Genomic DNA, 19179 nt, shown 5'->3' on the forward strand with positions numbered 1-19179 from the left:
ATATAGTATAGTCGGGCAAAAAGCAAAGCAAAGCAAAGGCTGTTTGTCTTTCGCTTTTGCCTAAGCCCGTTAAATGCTCAAATTGCTTCACAAGCAAAAGTTCATTAAAAACTGTCAGCAATCTAATAGAGACACAGACACGTCCCCTCTCCCCTCCTCTCCCCTTCTCTTCTCCATCGGGTCAGGTGGAAACTCCCAACGCTCCGGAGCGGATCAAACGCAACGCCGATTGTCTCTCGACGTTGCGAGTGGAAATGTAGCAGCGGAAAAAAAAATGAAATGGTGAAAGTGGGAAGGAAAATAAAACACGGCTAAAGTTATATATAAAGTCGGTTGAGTGGAATTTCATGAGCTTGGCCTGTTTTGCCGCTGCTCCAAATGAACTTCCTGGCCAAAGCAGCAATGGTAAAAACAACTTCACGCCACTTGGAGCCAACCACAGCAACAGCAACAGCAGCAACAACAACTGCAGCAGGGTTGGGGTTAGGACAGAAGCGGGGAGAGGCGGCAAAAAAATGCAGTTAAATGAGCGGAAATGCAAAATTAACTCGCCGCGAAAGCGCAGAACAAACAAAGAAATTGTTGTACAACTAAAAAAAAAAACAAATGGAATAACAAAAAAGAAAACAAAGCGAGAGCAAAAGCAGAAGCAGCAGCAGCAGCAAAATGAAGAGGAAATAGAGAATGAGAGTTGCCAGAGGGTGAGAAGAATACTCGTAAAATGGGAAGAAGCAGGAAAAAAAGTACCGAACCCTACAACAAGAGGAATAAACGTTGCCACTTGGCCAAATTTAATGCAAATATTTGGCCAGCCACAAAAGGAAAAGCCTGCTGCATAAATTTCATTTGTAGAACTGCCCAGAAATTGTTGGTTAAGAGCAGACCCCAGAACGGGTGCAGAGTACAGTTAGCTCCGTTGTTCCGATTAGAGGCCAGCTGATTGCTTGTTGTGATTCCGATTCAGTTTGTAAACATTGAGGGAAATGCCTGCCCTGTTGTTGCCGCCTCTTATCTACGAGTATTTGCCAAAGGTAACGACCAGTTTTGGCCCCCACAATTTGCAGCAATCGTTTAAATCGCATGCAACAATAACAGAAGTCCTCTATTTCCCCCCTCTTGTGAGTTTCCTAACTGCCAAAAGGGTCTTTCGAGTATATCCCCAAAAATGTTGAGCTTGATAAATAGAAAATGAAAATTGTAAATGATTTATCATGTTGTCTGTGACAAGCGACGCACTTTTCATTGCAAGTACAATATTTGAAGTAAGCGAAAATTGTATTTAATTGTGATGCTCTCGCCGTTGTCAGTTAGCAGTTGGTAATTGTGAATGGGGAATGGAGAATGAAGCAAGGAACGAAGAGCTCGCATTCACTTGAAAATTAAACAAACGTTTTCGCAACGACAATAAAAATAGCATTAAATTTATGGCATTCCAAAAGGAAACGCGAGTCGAAGCTTCCTCTGTGTTGTCTCTGCTATTTTATTATTTTGCCATGCTCACACTTTTCTCTCCCTCTCTCTCTCTCTCTGTTACTTGGCACAGACCGGCATCTGGCACTTGGCACTGACTTCTGCCCGAAGGAGGCAAGGAGTCACAGGAGTCAGAGGAGTCGCTGGAGACGTGCAGCTGCCAGAGGCGACTCTCAGTCGCACTGACTTTGCACAATTAATGGCGGCCAAGCAACCGGTCGAAATAACCAGGAGCAGGGGAAGGGGCGAAGGGGAGGATGCCTATTACCCGGCCACGCCCCCTGCCAATGTCGGAAGGAGCCGCGCGCAATTATTGCGCCATTGTGTGAGAACCTTTGCCAAGTGTCTGTGTCACCGCTAAATTTAACATAATCCTGGAACGTCGCCGACGACCCGTCGCGGTATTCGTTTAATGCTCTCATTTCGCCAGCTGACGCGGCATCGCTGCTGCTGCTCTGCCTGCTGTCCCATAGGTCCTTGAATGTCTTTGTCCTGCGGTAAGCCTTTCTTTTGCCGCGCATAATTAATTTCACGTTCCTGCCAAAAATATGCGCCAGAATCTTGCTCCACTTTGATTTGCTCTGCTTGGCTGCTTTTTAGGCTGCTCAGTTGTTTTTTGGTTTTTCGCTTACTGCTGTTGTTGTTATTGTTGCAGCCGCTTTGGGAGTCCTGCCATTTGTTTTGTACTTGGCAACCGCCCTCAGTCCTCAGTCAGCCAACTTGCGCTTCGTCTGCCAATTGGCATTGCTCAGTTGGCCCAAAAACGATGGGCGATGGTCCAAGCAGCCAAGCGCCTAGACATCTAACTCAGCTAGCAAAATGGAATAACTCCATCACGACATAATCACTTGATACAAGCAATTACGTTTGACAATAGCAAGATGAATTAAAATTACATTTCGATATTAGCAATTAAACAAATCTATTTCCTTTACGTTTCAGATAAATCGTCAGCCTGAAAGTATGCAAAGGAAATTATTACTTGCACTCAACTCATCGTTATGAAAGTATGCAATTCAGTTTATATTTCGATTTTAAATGGACACCCTAAAAGTATGCAATACAATTCAAATTATGTGCTTAAATCAACATACTAAAAGTATGCAATATAATTACACTAACATATTTAAATCATCATACTAAAAGTATGCACTGTTATCCCAATTATGTACTTAAATCTTCATCCTAAAAGTATGCAATATAAAAGTTAATGCCGTCAACTTAGCATTACCACTATTTTTACCATTGTTTTTTTTTTATGTTCAAACTTGTGTATTAAAAAGCAATAATAAACAATAAACAAAACAAAATTCTGTTATATTTGGTTACTTAAAACTTAACACATGAATTATAGTCGCAAAAGGTAAGCTATGATTTTCATTAAAATGAGTCGCTTGCTATATATTCTTGATGCCAATCGATAGAGTTAGTTCTTGCGGTTATAGCAATGTGTGTCCTTGAAAATGTGTCCTTGATATGTTCAAGTTATGTCTGATTATTATTAGTGTAAATTCTTTGTGTGGCTGCCCATAAAAGTATGCAATGCAAACGAAATAATGTTCATACAATATTCGTATTTTTGGCATTACTTGCCCGAATCCTTAAGGATCTCGCAAGGACATACCTTTTTGTAATCAGGCTCACCAGGACTATCGATTGGCATTCAAGGATTCTAAGGATGTTTCCAAAAAAAGAACCTCAAGTTTTTGCAAGGGGTGAGTATAGAAAAATTGACCAAAATTGGCAAAAAATGCGAAGTCCTACCGTATCTCGGTCATTTGAAGGACGATCGCGATGTCCTTTGGCATAAGGATATCTTTTAAAAATACAAATCCATTGGCATAATTAAAAGGACGAATGTCCTGCAAACAGCCAAGTTAAAAGGACTTTTTTAAATACAGAAAATAGCGTATATCTCTGCCGTATCCTGTCTGATCCTTGCGGGCCATGTGTCAAACGAAATCTTGTCAAAATCCCTATGATCCTGCCAAAGGACATTCAAATCGTCCTTGTAGTTCTCGAGATATCCTGCACTTGGCAAATTTTAACTTGTTTCCTTCAACCGCGAACAAAAAAATTACAAGTGTTGGATCCTTAGATGACCCCATACTTTTTTGATGTCAATCGATAGAGTTGGTCCTTGCGATCCTAGCAATATGTATCCTTTAAAAATCCGACAGGATATGGCCGAGATATAACCATTCTTCGAAACACTATCTATCCATGGCGCACCCTCAAAGTATGCTACAAAAAAATTAATTTTTGCGGCGCCAAATTCAAAATTATTGTTTTGTTTTTTGTCATAACTCTGCCAAATCGTGATGGATCTCAGCAAGACTTACCTTTTTGTAATCAGGCTATCTAGGACTATCGATTGGCATTCAAGGATTCTAATAATCTTTCCAAAAAAAGGACCTCAAATTTTTGCAAGGGGTGAGCATAGAAAAATTGGCCAAAAGTGCGAAATCCTGCCGTATCTCGGTTATTTGAAGGACGATCGTGATGTCCTTTGGCACAAGAATAGCTCTAACCAATAAAAACTGATTGGCATACTAGAAAGGACGAATATCCTGCAAACGGCCAAGTTACAAGGACATTTTCAAATACAGAAAATAGCGTATATCTCGGCCGTATCCTGTTTGATCCTTACGGGCCATGTGCCAAACGAAATCTTTTCGTGAGCCCTATGATCGTGCCAAAGGACATCCCAATCGTCCTTGTAGTTCCCGAGATAGCCTGCACTTGGCAAATTTTAACTTTTTCTCTTGAGCTTTTGACCAAAAAATTAAAAGTGTTGGATCCTTAGAGGACCCCATACTTTTTTGATGCCAATCGATAGAGTTGGTCCTTGCGATCCTAGCAATATGTGTCCTTTAAAAATCCGACAGGATATGGCCGAGATATAACCATTTTTCGAAAAACTACCCATGCCTCACCCTCAAAGTATGCTACAAAAATTTTGAATTTTGTTGGCGCCAATTTCAAAATTGTTTTGTTTATTAGCCATAGCTCGGCCTATTATTTAGGGATCTTGGCAAGACTTACCTTTTTGTAATCAGGCCAACCAGGACTATCGATTGGCATTCAAGGATTCTAAGGATCTTTCCAAAAAAAGGACTTCAAATTTTTACAAGGGGTGAGAGCATAGAAAAACTGGCTAAAAATGCGAAATCCTACCGTATCTCTGTCATTTGAAGGACGATCGCGATGTCCTTTGGCATAAGGATAACTCTAACCAATAAAAATTGGTTGGCATACTAAAAAGGACGAATGTCCTGCAAACGGTCAAGTTACAAGGACTTTTCTAAATACAGAAAATAGCGTATATCTGGGCCGTATCCTGTCTGATCCTTACGGGTCATGTGTCAAACGAAATCTTTTCGTCATACCTATAATCCTGCCAAAGGACATTCAAATCGTCCTTGTAGTTCTCGAGATATCCTGCACTTGGCAATTTTTAACTTGTTTCCTTCAACCGCGAACAAAAAAATTACAAGTGTTGGATCCTTAGATGACCCCATACTTTTTTGATGCCAATCGATAGAGTGGGTCCTTGCGATCCTAGCAATATGTGTCCTTCGAAAATCTGACAGGATATGGCCGAGATATAGCCATTTTTCGAAAAACTATCTATCCATGGCGCACCCTCAAAGTATGCTACAAAAAATTTAATTTTTGGGCGCCAATTTCAAACTTGAAATTTGAACGCAGGCTCCAAAAAAGAAAATCCGTTAAAATTCAAAATTATTACATTTATTTCAAAAAGCGATCTTGCAAGATTGCTTAAGTTTAAATAATTACATGTACCTTTAAATATGAATTGCTTATATTTACTTTTTTTTATTAATTAATTTATTAATTATTTTGGTATTGATTGTCTTCGACGCGTTGTATAATAAGTTGACATTAGAAGTAGTTGAGTGATGCTCCATTAATGTGGCATTCCTAACAATCTCGACGATCCTATAGAAGCTTTTTCCGTAATGTCCTGAAAAAGAAAGATTTAAAACATTATTTTAGTATCGTCCATAATTTTAAATTATTACAACAAAATATTCAAAATTGGTTGAGAATTATCGATAAGGTTCCTATCTCTACACAGCTGATAAAATTGCACCCTTTAGATATTTTCGTTGCTTTTTCGGATGTAACCAATTGAATTGTCAAGTTCAACATTTGAGAAATTCAATCACACTCAATTCAGTTCGTTCACTCCATTCGCTCTCGCGCTGAGCATTCATAATTGTTTCGCAGCTGACGCCGATAACAATTTAAATCCATTGTTGTCAATAAACAATTATTGGAATTCCAGCAAAACAAACTCCGCGTTGCACCCGTCCTTCCTTTTTTTTTGTTGCGATTTTTGGCTGGCTGAAAGAGAGAGGCTAAGGGCATACGCCCCATTAGCCACAGGCGGTAGTTGGTAGTCGGACATAAGCGTTGCAGAGCCATGGCCTAGACCAATGCCAATGCCGTTTCCGTTGCCATTGCAGATTCGTTGAGCTTTTTATCTTCATAAAAACGCCGCCAGACAAAGCGACATTCAGACAGCGGACGGACGGAGTGAAATTCATTGCAAAATGTTCAAAAATGGTGCAAATAAAAAACGAAAGAGAAAAGTGAGAAACAGGCAAAATTGAATGGAAATGAACGGCACCGAAATGCTAGAAGAACCAGAGAGAGAGGAGAGAGGATGTCATAGACAGAGCACTAAATAAAGTTGCAGTAATAACTATTAGAGAGGCGGCAGGCAACGAGGAAGCCGCGTGGCAAACAAAAAATTCACTTAAAATGCCACAGCAACAACACTAACAACAACAAGGAAAACAAATACTACAAAAAATTTGGCTATATTTGCAATTGGGGGGAAAATATAGCGACAGGCTTTTTGGGGGGCCTCGTCGATAAAAGAGCAGAGCAGACTGAAGCCGACAGCAATCGGAGGAGCTGGAGCTGAAACAGCAACTGAAACAGGAAATTAAAAACGAATCGTACGAGTATCTATAGTGTGTATACACATCTGTTTATGTGTGTGTTTGTGTGTGTGAGTTTGTATCTCAGTTTAGTTGTACGTGTTTGTGGGCGAGCGCATCCCACAGATTGCTGGCATCAAGAGACACTTCGGAGGCGGCAATAAGTAGAGCAACACACACAAAGTGTTTAATTCAATATGAAGCAGAAGCAGAGGAGGAGTGTGGCATGCAGCAAATGGGGGCAGCAGCAACAGCAACAGCAGTCAAAAGTTTGCCCTCTTACCTTGACTCTTAAATTTATGTGCAAACTTTTAGTGTTCCCCTCGCCACTCCGCACGCAGTCGCTGCTCTCTCTTCTATGTATTTGTGTGTGAGTGCAAATTATGCAATTTTAACGCATAAATTTCACGACTCGACCCGAGGCCATTGCCACAGTGAAGGAACCACAAAAGTCTGCCGTCTGTCGAGTCATAACTTAACCGAGTTCACGACTGTCTAATTAAAGCCAGTCCAACGGACGTACTTTCCTGTCTGCAGCTATTCTAATGCCTTCCGCAAAGAGCATTGCATTGCTTGTAAACTATTTCATTAGATACCCTGTAAACTACTAAAGAACTGTAGGAATAACTTTCACTTTCAAATTGTATTGACAGTCAAGATAGTCAATCAGTATTTTCTATATCAAATTATCAAGAAATTCAATCCTTTTATTTAGATTAAATTTATCACAAATATGAAAAACTTCATAGCTTAGTCTCCTTTCTAGGGTATCTTTTAGTCATTGACATTACGCCTCTTATGCATTTTGAAGTTTCTATGACTCTGGCTCTCGTAAACATAAAAGTTGGCAATGCTCCCCGGAGACAAATCAGTTTGATTTTGATTGCATCTTTTACGGCCTTTGGCACCTTATAACTTTTTTTTTTTTCTTCCACCTGAAGCGGGAGCGCCTATCGTGATCCGCCAAGCAGCTGCTTTTGGCCAAGTCTGCTATCTTCTTGGCCGTCTGTCTGGCGCATGTTTTAATTCTCGCAACGTTTGTGTGTTGTTGTTGTTGTTGATGTTGCAGTCAACCTTATTGGCACGTGTTTTTGTATGTTTTTCATCATGCTCGTCGTCGCTTTTATTCTTCTGGATAAGCTCGTAAAACTTTTGGCCAAAAACATCAACAACAACAACAACAGCACAAACTTGTCTTGCCAGGTTTTATGCGTGCTCCGTGCTTCAAAACAAAAGCAAAACACAACCCTGGTCATGAGGACAAGCAAACAACAAACCACTTGGCCGTCGCCTTAAATAACATTTTGTCTCAACAATTTAATGAGTCACAAGGGGAGGCAAGAGCGGGGTAAGCGTGCCCGCGGGCTGCTTAAAAGAAACGGCGTGACAACACAGACATCAAATTATTTAACCACATGCAGCAGCAACAGCAACGAAGCAGCAACAAAAATGCCATCAAGAAATATCGTTATCGTACTCCGACTTCAGTTTCAGACACACTAAAAATGCTCTGCAATTGAAATGTCAATAATGTTTTATGACATTGTAGCGTATCGCTTCAAAAACTCTCAACTTTTCGACTGTGTTGCACCGCAACAAAATACAGCTGACAAACATGTTTGTTCAACAATTTTAAATTTAGAATTTCTAAAACAAAATTTTATGCTACGTAATCCTCATACTTTGAACTGACGTTTGGTTCAATTTTCATTTACTATTCCTGGTTTGTTAAGGTTCTTATTAAGTTCTACAGTTTCTTCACCTAAAAAGTATTAAAAATGCATTGAAATCTAAAACAAAATATATATAAATCTTTCACATTATTTGTGTGCCTTCGAAAAGCGGCATTTAAATGTTGCCCAAAGTTGTTTCATTTGTAATTTTGTTTGCTTTCTTTTAGTGTAGTTACAACAAAATATTTTCATTTTGACATGCAACAGCAATCAAAGGCAATGGGACAAGCCATAAAAGGGGGGGCCAGGGAAGGGAGGACTACCGCAGAGCAGAGGCAAAGAGGACAAGAGGCGAGTGTACGCCATTTTGTGGCCTGTCTTGTGGTGTCGCCTGAAATTGGCCAGCAAACAAGGAGAATATACAAAAAGACCAGGCTAAACAGAACGCAAAACGAGGAAGCAAAAGGGAGACAACAAACAGAGAGAGGGAGAGAGGGGAGCAAAAAACAAACGCCGAAATCCAATTCAAAATGCCATCAGACATTCTAATTTCATTCATTTCTCAATACAATCAAGTGACTGACTGAGGAGGGCAAAAAGAGAGAAGACGAAGACGGAGGGTTCTTCTGTTTCGGACTTCCTTATGTCACATAAATTCAGACTGTGATAAAGCGGAACAACAACAACGAGAAGAAGAGTGCATCAAATGGACAGCACAGACTGTGGCCTTCTCTTTCTCTCTCTCTCTCCTTCTTCGCCATAAATTGAGGCCACAAAATTGAATTTCGTTCAATGATTTGCCGTTGCCTCTTTTAAAGCTGCCTCACCTGAGACAACAACAATCCTGAGACAACAACAATCTGAAGGACTTGCTCATTATGGCATTTGCACTCAGCATCATTAGAGAGGAAGATGCTGCCTATCCTTTGCTCTGTTATCCTTTCGCTTCTGTCTGCATTCACTGTGGACTTATTATGATAGCGACACCAGAGAGAAATGAAAAAAAAAAACAGCAAAGAAGCCATTTGGGATACATGGCTGCATTTGCTGATGTCCTCTGCCCCATTTTTGTGTGCAAACTGTATAAAATAAATATGAATTGGCCTAGCCATCAACCCAGCAGAGAACAGAAAGCAGAGAGCGGAGAGCAGATCGTTAGTGGCAAACCTCGGGGGTTCAATTTGGCTGGAAGATTTGCATGACGATTTTGATAGCACAAATGGCTGCAAATTGAATTGAGTTGGCCCACACACACATACAAAATGTTAATTGGCCCCATAAAGCAAGAAGCCAAGACAATGACAGCTCAAATTAATTAAAGTTGCAATGCCAAGAGCAACAGCAATAGCAACATGGTCAAAACGCGTCTAGAATGCAATTAGAAATTAATTGTGGCAATAATTGCCTTATAAATAAATCGCAACATAAGTGTGTACTCACATCGTGTGTGTTTGTATGATGTGCGTGTGTGTGGGTTAAATAGCAGTCGAGTTAATCAGCCAGACAACCGGTAAGTTGATTAAAAGCCGCAGCCAACGGCGCGTATGATTGATTTATCAGCAAACCAAAGCAGAGCAGAGACGTTGCCGTTGCCTGTGGCTTTGTTTTCTATTTGCATAATTCAATAATTGGTTTGCATTGTTGTCATCCTCCTCCTCCTCCTCCTTCCTCTCCTTTGTGGCACATTTAAAAGATCTTGTTGGCACTGTCATCAGACCACGCAACCACACATTGATGGGCAACAATAACTGCAACAAAGAAATAATATTTAAGGTACTTTTTCACTCATTCATTCAATTCACAAACCTCCGACTGATAAAGCAGCCAGGCAAAGTGGCCAAAAGAGCTGTCTTAGTCTAGACTTGGATTCGTTTCCCTTTGGATTATTGCGCTTCAGGCAGCAGTTGGTGCACACAGGTTTATAGCGTTGCAAACGTTTGATCAGATCATCCATATCGGGACTGCCATCGCCATCAACTGCCATGTTCTTCAAGTCTTTCTCATCTGCCACATAATTCATCAGCAACATATCCACTTGAGTTGTGTATGCTCCACTCCAATTCTGTGGCAGACTCTCTAAATAGTTCACTGGTTTCTCCATGTACTTCACAGTCAGTCTGCTGGCTGGCAGATTTCCCGTCACTGGCTTCAACAAAATGGCCAACTCAATGGTGGCGTATGTGTTCAACACACCTCTCACAGGCATCACTTCGAAGAGCTTCGGATTGTCCACCTCAATGGAGTAGACCATTATCTTCTCGCTCAGATTGAGCAGACTCAGCTGACGCTTCTGGTAGAATGGAAACGGCGCTTGAAACGTCAAAGTCGTTGGCGATAGAATAAGCATATTCTTGATATCCATTTCTATAAGAGAGATGTTGAAAATTCTATTAGAAATACTTTTACTATTGAAAACGTTACCAGGCAAGGCTACTGAGGTTGTAAAATATTTCTAAGTTCGATTTAAATGAGAGTCAAACAAAGCGCTCTAAGTGTGATTCTGTAAATTTGAACTCAGTTTAAAGTTGAACCAAGTAAATTTGAAAATGCTTGCTAAATATACAAAAAAAAGTAAGAAAGCTACAGTCGAGTGCGCTCGACTATGGAGTACCCTCTACCTATTTGGAATAAAAGTAAAACAGTGCGGTATAAATTGTAAAATATACCAAATTAATATACTGTAAAATTATTGATGGATATATTTGGTATATTTACATAGTACTACATTCAAAATATACCATAGAGCGCAAATACTTTGTATAATTTTGGTATATATCACATTGAAAATATACCATAGAATGCAAAATATACCAAATATAGTATATATTATAACCTTCAAAATATACTATAAAGTACAAAATATACAACATTGTCAGCCAAAGCAACTAAACCCCCTAGTAAGTAGGTATTTTTCCCCATACAAAAGTATTTTCTTAATAACTTCTACAATTTTCATCTGATTACTACCAAATTCAGGAATCATAAAGCCTTTAATTATAAGAGTTCATACGGACGGGCAGACATGGCAATATCGTCTGGGTTGTTGCCTCCTTCTGCTACAAAGTTATAATACCCTTCTACTCTTTGGGTAGCGTGTACAAAAAGAAAAGCTAAACAATAAAAATTTTGAAGTGCTTGCAAACACTTTAATATTAATAGATTCAACTAGGATTTAGTTGGACAATTTAAGTGTTTCTTGGCTTTGTGTTCAATTTGCATTATTGGCATTCAGTTGAATAGATGTTGAGCTAATTAACTGATGCCAGTCCATTGAGTTATGTGGCAGCTTTGCATTGTCAGTTGAAGCTGAAGTCAGTTGTTCTCCGACCCTCTGGGTATTATATATACTATATGTACGTAGTTCTAGGTCCGAGTGTTTGGCGAGTGAGTGTGTCACATCGATGGCATTATTAGCAACAAATGCCCAATAAACGCCTCGAGGGTCCATTCAAACTACCGCAATTTCGAATCGTCAGCTTGGGCAGCCAAATTGGGGCTACCCTCGTCTTATTTTATTTTTTACGCACGCAGACACTAACTAAATGGCCAGCTTGAGGAGTGTATCCACGTTCTTGCTGCGTTCAAGGACTGTCCCTTGTCTTCGCTCTCTCTACGCTCTACGCTCGATGTTCTACGCTCTGTTATGTCCTTTGTGAAGTTCTTTGCTCCGCTGTCCTGTTGTCTCTTGTCCATTGTCCGTTTTGTCCGCTGTCAACAACATTTGTACAACGTATTTTTTCATCTTTCTTCCTTTACAGATTTATGAAAAAAAAAACAACAGCGAGACGAGGCGAGACGCGAAGTGAAAGCAGAAGAACCGTTAAGGACGCAGCAGCCAAAAGCGAAAGCATTGTTATGCCAGCAGTCCGGCGGTTGTCGTGCAGTCCTGCAGGATATTCGCTGACAGTCGGACGGGCAAAAAAAAAATGAAGAGGACGACGACGACAAAACGCTGCGTAGTTGAGCGCAGCTGTTTCAAAAATATAATAAATAAATAAACATAATTTATAAGTAGCAGATTTTTTACGTCTGTGTTGGCATAAACGCTTCAACACACTCCTCGCATTCCCCTCTCTCTCCCTCCCTCTGCTTCACTCTGCTCTTTCTGCTTTTCTCTGTTCATCTCTGGAGATGAATGCGGTGTCATCTTTGAGGGTATTTACCACACAGCAAAGCTCTGAGACAAAGAGGCGATAACAATGATTTCTTTCTTTTGCGCTGAATGAATGATACGTAAGCATTACGTAGCCGTAACGTAAGCCCGAATAACCTAAGAAGTGTGCAACAAGTGCTTTAAATCATTAATGTGTTGATCTGCTGCATTCAATATTAAATTCCATTTAGTATTTATTTTAAACTACATTTCAAGTCAGTTTCCACCTTCAAGAATTTTCTTCCCACTCATGCTGCACTTTCAGATGTCAAAAACAGGGCCAACTTCACGCCCACACGCCCACGCCTGTGACACGCCCACTTCCCCTTCGCCCCGATGTGCTTTGTAAAAGAAGTCGAAATAGAAAACAAAGACATTTCTGGCCGAATGGCTAACCGGAAGTCAAAAACACAAACGAACTAAAAGCCGCGCACTCAGCAACAGCATTTCATATACTTGTAGAACACACACACACACACATACACACGAGTGTGTATATGTATTTGGCACACCCACATGCTCTCACACTGTGTAGAGAGCGTTGAGGGGAGGCCACATTCAAATGGTTCCATATTTCTTGACAATTTAGGACACCATTAGCGAGAAATTATTACTGTGCGACGTCAGTGAAGCAGAGCAAATCTAAGGGGTGACTACGGGGGAGGGAAGGCGGGGAGTAGGCAGACCAGACCAGGCCAAGCACTGAAGTACGCACAGCATGTGGAGAGGAAGGGGACACGCTGATTTTGGCGGGCAAAACGACAACACGGAGTGTTGGTTGTTGGTGTTGCTCTTGGTGTCGAACAACCCACAAGAAGCACTTCTAACTCTCCGCTCTGCTCTCCTCTCCTCTGCTCTGCTCTGCGACGCCTCTAAAATGTGTTGAGGCAAGGCAAAAATAAAAAACCGGAGCAGTGTTGAAAAAAGTAGTAAAGTTAAAGGAGGGGCTTCAGGGTTTTGCAAGTTTTTTCTCTTTTTTTTTCATACACTAAGAGTTAAATACTTTTATGGGTGATTATGTAACAAAGCCGCAGGCTCTTAGACAAAGCGAATTTCATTGCAAGAATATGGAGGGAACAATCAAACAGAATTTTTTAAAATGTAAGTTAATCTCTCCCTAATTTGTGCTTATATGTCGATTATATATCTATCATATTATCATATATTATATTAATATAAATCCTACCAAATATGAATCCTAAAAATACTTTTTAATGGGAATCCTACTTTTCAGTTATAAATTTAAATCGTCTCTAGATCGGATCATTAATTTGTGTATTTTAGCATCTTAAGTGAAGTAACTTCGAATATTGTGAAAAAAAGGAATTTCGCGTTTTGATAAAAAATTTATTATTAAAGGATCAAAATATACTTGAATTTTTTTAAAAAAAAAAGTGTTTTACTTTGGTAGTTATTTCTTTGTTGCAGTTAAATTTCCATAAAAATATCAACTCTTTCACTCAAATTTTCACCTTAACTTACATATGTACTTTTCTTTTCTATGTAAACATTTATATTACCTACTTATTTTTCATTTCTAGTTAATTATGTATATGCATTTTAACTAACTATTATTCTTTTCCATTTACATGTCTCTCTTTGCTAACTATACCTACACTAATTTGGTTATTTGCTATATTTCTTAACAGCTTCTCACATCATTTACTTCTTTAGAAGCGTATTCAAACGTCGCTTTTGCATCTGTAATTGGAGCTATGTTTTCTTTTTTTTTTTTTGCTCTTTCGTTTTGTATTTTTTGTCGCTTTGTTTTTGTCCAACCAGAGAGCAAGAGAGAGAGAGAGCGAGAGCGGTAAACTTATGTGGGTGCTTAAGTGAACCATTAGCGCCGCGCGTCATTAAGTTGTTTCCGCTTCGCGCATTTCTTGCACTGTTTTCACTGGGTTCCTCTCTCGCTCGCCTAGGCCTAGGACTGCCCCCAGGACTCACTCTCAGACACTGTCTGCCACAGTCAGTGGCAACTCCATCTACATTTTCAACTGCGGCATTGAGGCACGTACTCGTGTGTGCGAGTATCGGCGGCTTGTGGGCCACATCATTAATGGTTATAGACCGATAGCCAGATACTCAGACAGTGGAGAAATTGCCCTCCAACAACCAAAGTATTCCTAGTTTGTCTTTAACATTCTTCTTCTTTTACGCTGGTTCATTGACCAGTCTCTAGGAGTCGCCTTGATTTATGTCCCTTCCGTTTAGTGGGAATTCGTAATCATTATAAGTAGGCCCCCAATCTCCGTTTGATTAAATGAGTTTGGCAAATTGATGACTCCACTTCGAGCAGAGCAGAGAGCAGAGCGTTGCGTGTGTGACTTTGGGCAGGGCAGCAAACAGCATCTGTGTCAAGCGCAAAATTCAATTAAACGCAAATCAGTGCAAAAATCACACGGACACCAACAGAGAGGAGCACAGAGAGAAGCGACTGAAATTCGTTTCCCTTGCCCAGCCGCAGGCAAACAGCGCCAACAAACGAGCAGCAGAGAACTCCCTCTATTCCATACTTTGGGGGCTATCATCGTCCTCTGTGCCAGGCGTTGCTCGCATTGCACCTTTGGCTAGGCCAAGCGGCACTTAAACGCCACACTACGAACACACACACACACACACCCAGACATACACACGCATTGCTGTGCAACGGTGCAACGAGTCGTATGCGTGTTTTGCTGCCAGTTGATGGCAAATAAAACCAATTGACGCAGCATAGGGACGAAGGAACGGAAGGAAGGCAACGAGAAGGGGTCGATCTGTAGCCATTACCGAGTTTAAGTGGATTTGATGAGCGTTTATGTGTGCACTGTGGTGCAGCACGTTCTAATTATGACAACGCCAACGCTCCGACGCCAACGTCTGCACACAACTTCTGTTCCCATCGCTGTGTGTTAACATATGTCAGCCCCATTTGAGGTAAATGTTTGCGTAATTGAATGTAAACTAATATCGTGCGATTATCTGAGTCAGAAGGCAGAAGTCATTAATTGTGGCAGCAGTTCAATTGTAATCTGATATTGTTCCAACTCAAGTGATTCACACTGCGAGAGTGTTCGATAAATATGCAATGTTATTTGATTTGAAAGCTTTGTATTTATGCTTATACTTTTCTTGATTTATGATTTATTCATTACTTAATTTAGTTACGACTTTCAGATGATGCACTTTGCCGTAATACCTTTCTAGGAAAATGTCAAAAACATTCAGATTCCAATCAACGCATTTATTGCAATTACAGCAAGACTTATCGCAAGATCGAGACGTTATTCCACAGCAAGGTGTCGGAAGTTTTCCACAAAGGCGGGCAAAACAGAATTGGGGATTATCATCGAGTTGTCTGCCGCCAATAAATTGGTTGCATTTATCTTTATATTGATTAATGTAGAAAACGAGCAGTGTGGGCTTGCACCTCTACTTGCAACACTATCAATTCAAGAAGAATGCAAATCGTGAAGAAACGAAGCACGAATTGCATTATGCCACTTTTCTAACTACACAAAAACTGTTCGCAAACATCTCTCGGCTGCCATAGCTAGGTGTATTAGTCATGCCAAATTAATACTTTGACGAAATTGATTGAAATTCTATTTATTGCATTTAGTTCTTACACCTTTTTAAACTCGCTTTTAATATGCTAGAAGGGTATGAGGAAAAAGGCATATTTGTTACGACTCTTAGTAGCTTAAGCTGACAATCTGATATATTATGCACTGTGTGGTATATTTTGAGTGTAGTACTATATCAATATACTAAATATAGCAATTGGTATACTTTTAGTATTTTGCAGTATATTAATTCGGTATATTTTAAAATTAATTTCGCACTCTATGGTATATTTTGAATGTATTACTATATCAATATACCAAATATACCGTTTGGTATATTTTAGTATTTAACGGTATATTTTTCGTATAATTTAAAAATAAATACCGCACTGTTTTGCTTTTATTCAAAATGGATAGCAGGCATTTCACAGTCGAGCACACTTTCAATATACTAAATATAGCGATTGGTATACTTTTAGTACATTGCAGTATATTAAGTCGGTATTTATTCAAGTGAATTTCGCATATGGTGAATTTCTATGGTATATTTTGAATGTACTACTATATATGAATATACCAAATATATCATTTGGTATATTTTAGTATTTAACGGTATACTTTTCATATAATTTAAAAATAAATACCGCACTATTTTGCTTTTATTTAAAATGGATTCACAGTCGAGCACACTCCATTAAAGAAGTATTGAAATGCCAAAGGTAAGTATTTAATCTCCCCAGAAAATGTATTTTCCCGATATATTTTTTTCAATCGCTCTTAACATCATCATGAGTATCATAAATGTAAGTTAGCATTTCAACTATATCAGAATGCATCGAAAGCACTGCGTAAACAGCAAGGAAACAGTTCATTGAAACCTCGAGATAGTTTGGTACAACAATAATTGTATACCTCATGAAAATGTGAACAATCGTCGTAATGGTTGATTCTGCCTAGGAGGAGTGTATCTTTGCAATACAATCCCACTTTTTTTCACACTCTTAACACTATAATTTCCAGATAAATTTAGAAGAGAGTGTAGAACTGCATGATACCCAAATTTGTTAAACAGTCAAATACTAAAGCGTGTTTTTAAAACATCGCTCAACTGCAACTGAATTTATTCGAAATACCTTTTAAGACTAATATATTTCACATTTAATTTTGTACAGTTTTGGGGTATACATGACCAGGTAACTGTAATCGAAAATATAAATGAATTTCTAGACTAAGTAGATATTTCAACAATCGAGCATTAACCTAAAAGATTGGGGCGATGGGGGTATATATGACCAGGTAACTGGAAACGAAAATAGAAATGAATTTCTAGACTAAGTAGATACTTCAACAATCAAGCATTTACCTTAGGGATTGTTGCGCGTTCAAACACATTGAAAGCTTTGCCGTAATATTTGTTCCGAAAGTCGATGGCTACGAGATTATTATATTTCCAGCACTTGTCACAATTGCAACAGAAAATGTTGCAACTTCTAACGCCGCAGCAAGGTGTCGGAAGTTTGAGGCTGCCACAGAGCTCACTATAACAGAATGTTGGATCTTGGTAATTCACACGATAGCCATTGGGAAACCAATGGCATTGTCTATCGGTTTTGATGCTGTAACAAACCATTGTTGCCAGACAGCATACTCCTCTCTTCTTCGCTTCAGCTTGCGGCAGTTGCAACCACATCACAGTGAGTTGAATGCAAATTGTAAGAAATGTTAACAGAAATCTCATGTTGTTAAACAGTAGACCACACAGCTAAACGCCAGAAAACCAAATGAAAGTCACAAACGAAATCGTGTCACTCAACTGCAACAAATTTGTGCATTCGTCATGGTAATTTTAATGGATGTGACCAGTAGAACGATATAGATAGAGTTAAGAAGCAAACTCCAATTAAATGTTCTAGCTGCAACTGCAACAAATTGGTGCATTAGTTTCACCAATAAGTATCACGTATTCATCTCGGAGAGAAGCTTTAAATATTGGCTTATCAGAAAGTGATTGAAATTATATTTATTGCATTTAACTCTTACAACTTTTTAAACTCGCTAATGATTGGGTAGTGGTGGAAAATCTTCACACTTAAAAGGAATGGGCGGCTTATTAGGTAACTGGAAACGAAATTATAAATGAATTTCTAGACTAAGTCGATCATTCAATAATCGAGTATTTACCTTAGGGAGAGTTGCCCGCTCAAACACATTGAGAGCTCTGCCGTAATACATTTCCCGAAAGTCGCCAGCAACCTTTTTCCTATTTTTCCTGCACTCTTTACAATTGCAGCAGAAAAAGTCGCAATTCTTTTTGCCGCAGCAAGGTGTCGGAGTTTTAAAGCCGCCGCAGAGTTCGCTATAGCACAATGTTGGATCACCGTAATATAATTGTTTGCCATTGGGAAACTCAGTGCATCGTGTTGGGTAAATGACGCTGTAACACAGCATTGTTGCCAGACAGCAGTATCCTTTCTTCCTCGCTTCAGCTTGCGGCAGTTGCAACCACACCACGTAAATTGTAAGAAATGTTAACAGAAATCTCATGTTGTTAATCAGTAAACCACACAGCCAAACACTAGAAAACCAAATGAAAGTCACAAACGAAATCGTGTCACTCAACTGCAACAAATTTGTGCATTCGTCATGGTAATTTTAATGGATGTGGCCAGTCGAAAGATAGAGATAGAGCTAAGAAGCTAGTAAAGAATTCAAAAGGCAAACTCCAATTAAATGTTCTAGTTGCAACTGCAACTAATTGGTGCATTAGTTTTGCCAATAAGTATTGCGTATTCATCTCGGAGAGAAGCTTTAAATAAATCACGTTGGTCAAGCGACTGCGATTGATTCAAATCGAGCTGCAAATTGTGGCAATTTGTAAGGCTAATTGCGTGCGCATTTGAACTGCATCAATTGCAAGTGGGCAACTGTTGCTGGTTGTCGGTTGCTGGTTGCTGCCTACTTCTTGGCCGCCTCTTACATAATCTTTGCATACCTATAAATATGTTGCTTAACGCTTTTGCCATTGCCGTAACATTTACCACACACACATACTCACAGAGAGTCGCACACTAACAAATTGGCTTATCGGACATGCGAGTAAGGCGCATGCCACGCCCACGCTTGCATTTGCATGTTTATTGTGTGGTGGCTTTATGGCTGCAATAGCAATAATTAAGGCTTATTTACAAGCTCACAATCCACGACAACGCACTGAACAACAACAATCACGACAACAATTAGAGCTCTCTCACAGCAACAACAACAACGACAACCTGTCCGCCATCATATTGGCAAACACTGCAAACGACACACACACATCGGAGTGTGTGTACGCGTGTGTGTGTGTGGTCGTTTGATGGCTC

General features: G+C 39.7%; 2 protein-coding genes and 1 long non-coding RNA gene across 3 annotated transcripts; all 3 read right to left on the reverse strand.

Annotated features, from left to right (window-relative positions):
• Positions 1-9494: 9494 nt before the first annotated feature.
• Positions 9495-10560, reverse strand: LOC117564611 (uncharacterized). Its single transcript, XM_052002124.1, has 3 exons — positions 10538-10560; positions 9923-10480; positions 9495-9864 (listed from the first exon to the last, which is right to left on the reverse strand). The coding sequence occupies exons 2-3, from the start codon at positions 10476-10478 to the stop codon at positions 9803-9805; spliced, it is 618 nt and encodes a 205-aa protein (XP_051858084.1). The 5' UTR covers positions 10479-10480; positions 10538-10560; the 3' UTR covers positions 9495-9802.
• A 6346-nt stretch (positions 10561-16906) lies between these two features.
• On the reverse strand, positions 16907-17598 carry LOC127565070 (uncharacterized). The gene is made up of 2 exons (XR_007954483.1): positions 17181-17598; positions 16907-17117 (listed from the first exon to the last, which is right to left on the reverse strand). It is a non-coding gene; the product is annotated as an uncharacterized LOC127565070 (long non-coding RNA).
• A 222-nt stretch (positions 17599-17820) lies between these two features.
• Positions 17821-18411, reverse strand: LOC117564613 (uncharacterized). The gene is made up of 2 exons (XM_034243470.2): positions 17999-18411; positions 17821-17935 (listed from the first exon to the last, which is right to left on the reverse strand). Exons 1-2 carry the CDS (start codon positions 18359-18361, stop codon positions 17873-17875), a joined length of 426 nt encoding a protein of 141 aa, XP_034099361.1. The 5' UTR covers positions 18362-18411; the 3' UTR covers positions 17821-17872.
• Positions 18412-19179: the final 768 nt, after the last annotated feature.

Source organism: Drosophila albomicans, chromosome 2L, assembly GCF_009650485.2.
Source record: "Drosophila albomicans strain 15112-1751.03 chromosome 2L, ASM965048v2, whole genome shotgun sequence".
Classification (NCBI taxonomy): Eukaryota; Metazoa; Arthropoda; class Insecta; order Diptera; family Drosophilidae; genus Drosophila; species Drosophila albomicans.

What these genes read in the sequence shown, in the direction of transcription:
- LOC117564611 (XM_052002124.1), bottom strand. Translation starts at nt 10,478, where the DNA reads ATGGATATCAAGAATATGCTTATTCTATCGCCAACGACTTTGACGTTT. An exon ending in GGCTGCTTTATCAGTCGGAG is followed by an intron (nt 9,865 to 9,922) that starts GTTTGTGAATTG and finishes TCTTTGTTGCAG; the next exon opens with TTATTGTTGCCCATCAATGT.
- LOC117564613 (XM_034243470.2), bottom strand. Translation starts at nt 18,361, where the DNA reads ATGAGATTTCTGTTAACATTTCTTACAATTTACGTGGTGTGGTTGCAA. An exon ending in AGCGGGCAACTCTCCCTAAG is followed by an intron (nt 17,936 to 17,998) that starts GTAAATACTCGA and finishes TTTCGTTTCCAG; the next exon opens with TTACCTAATAAGCCGCCCAT.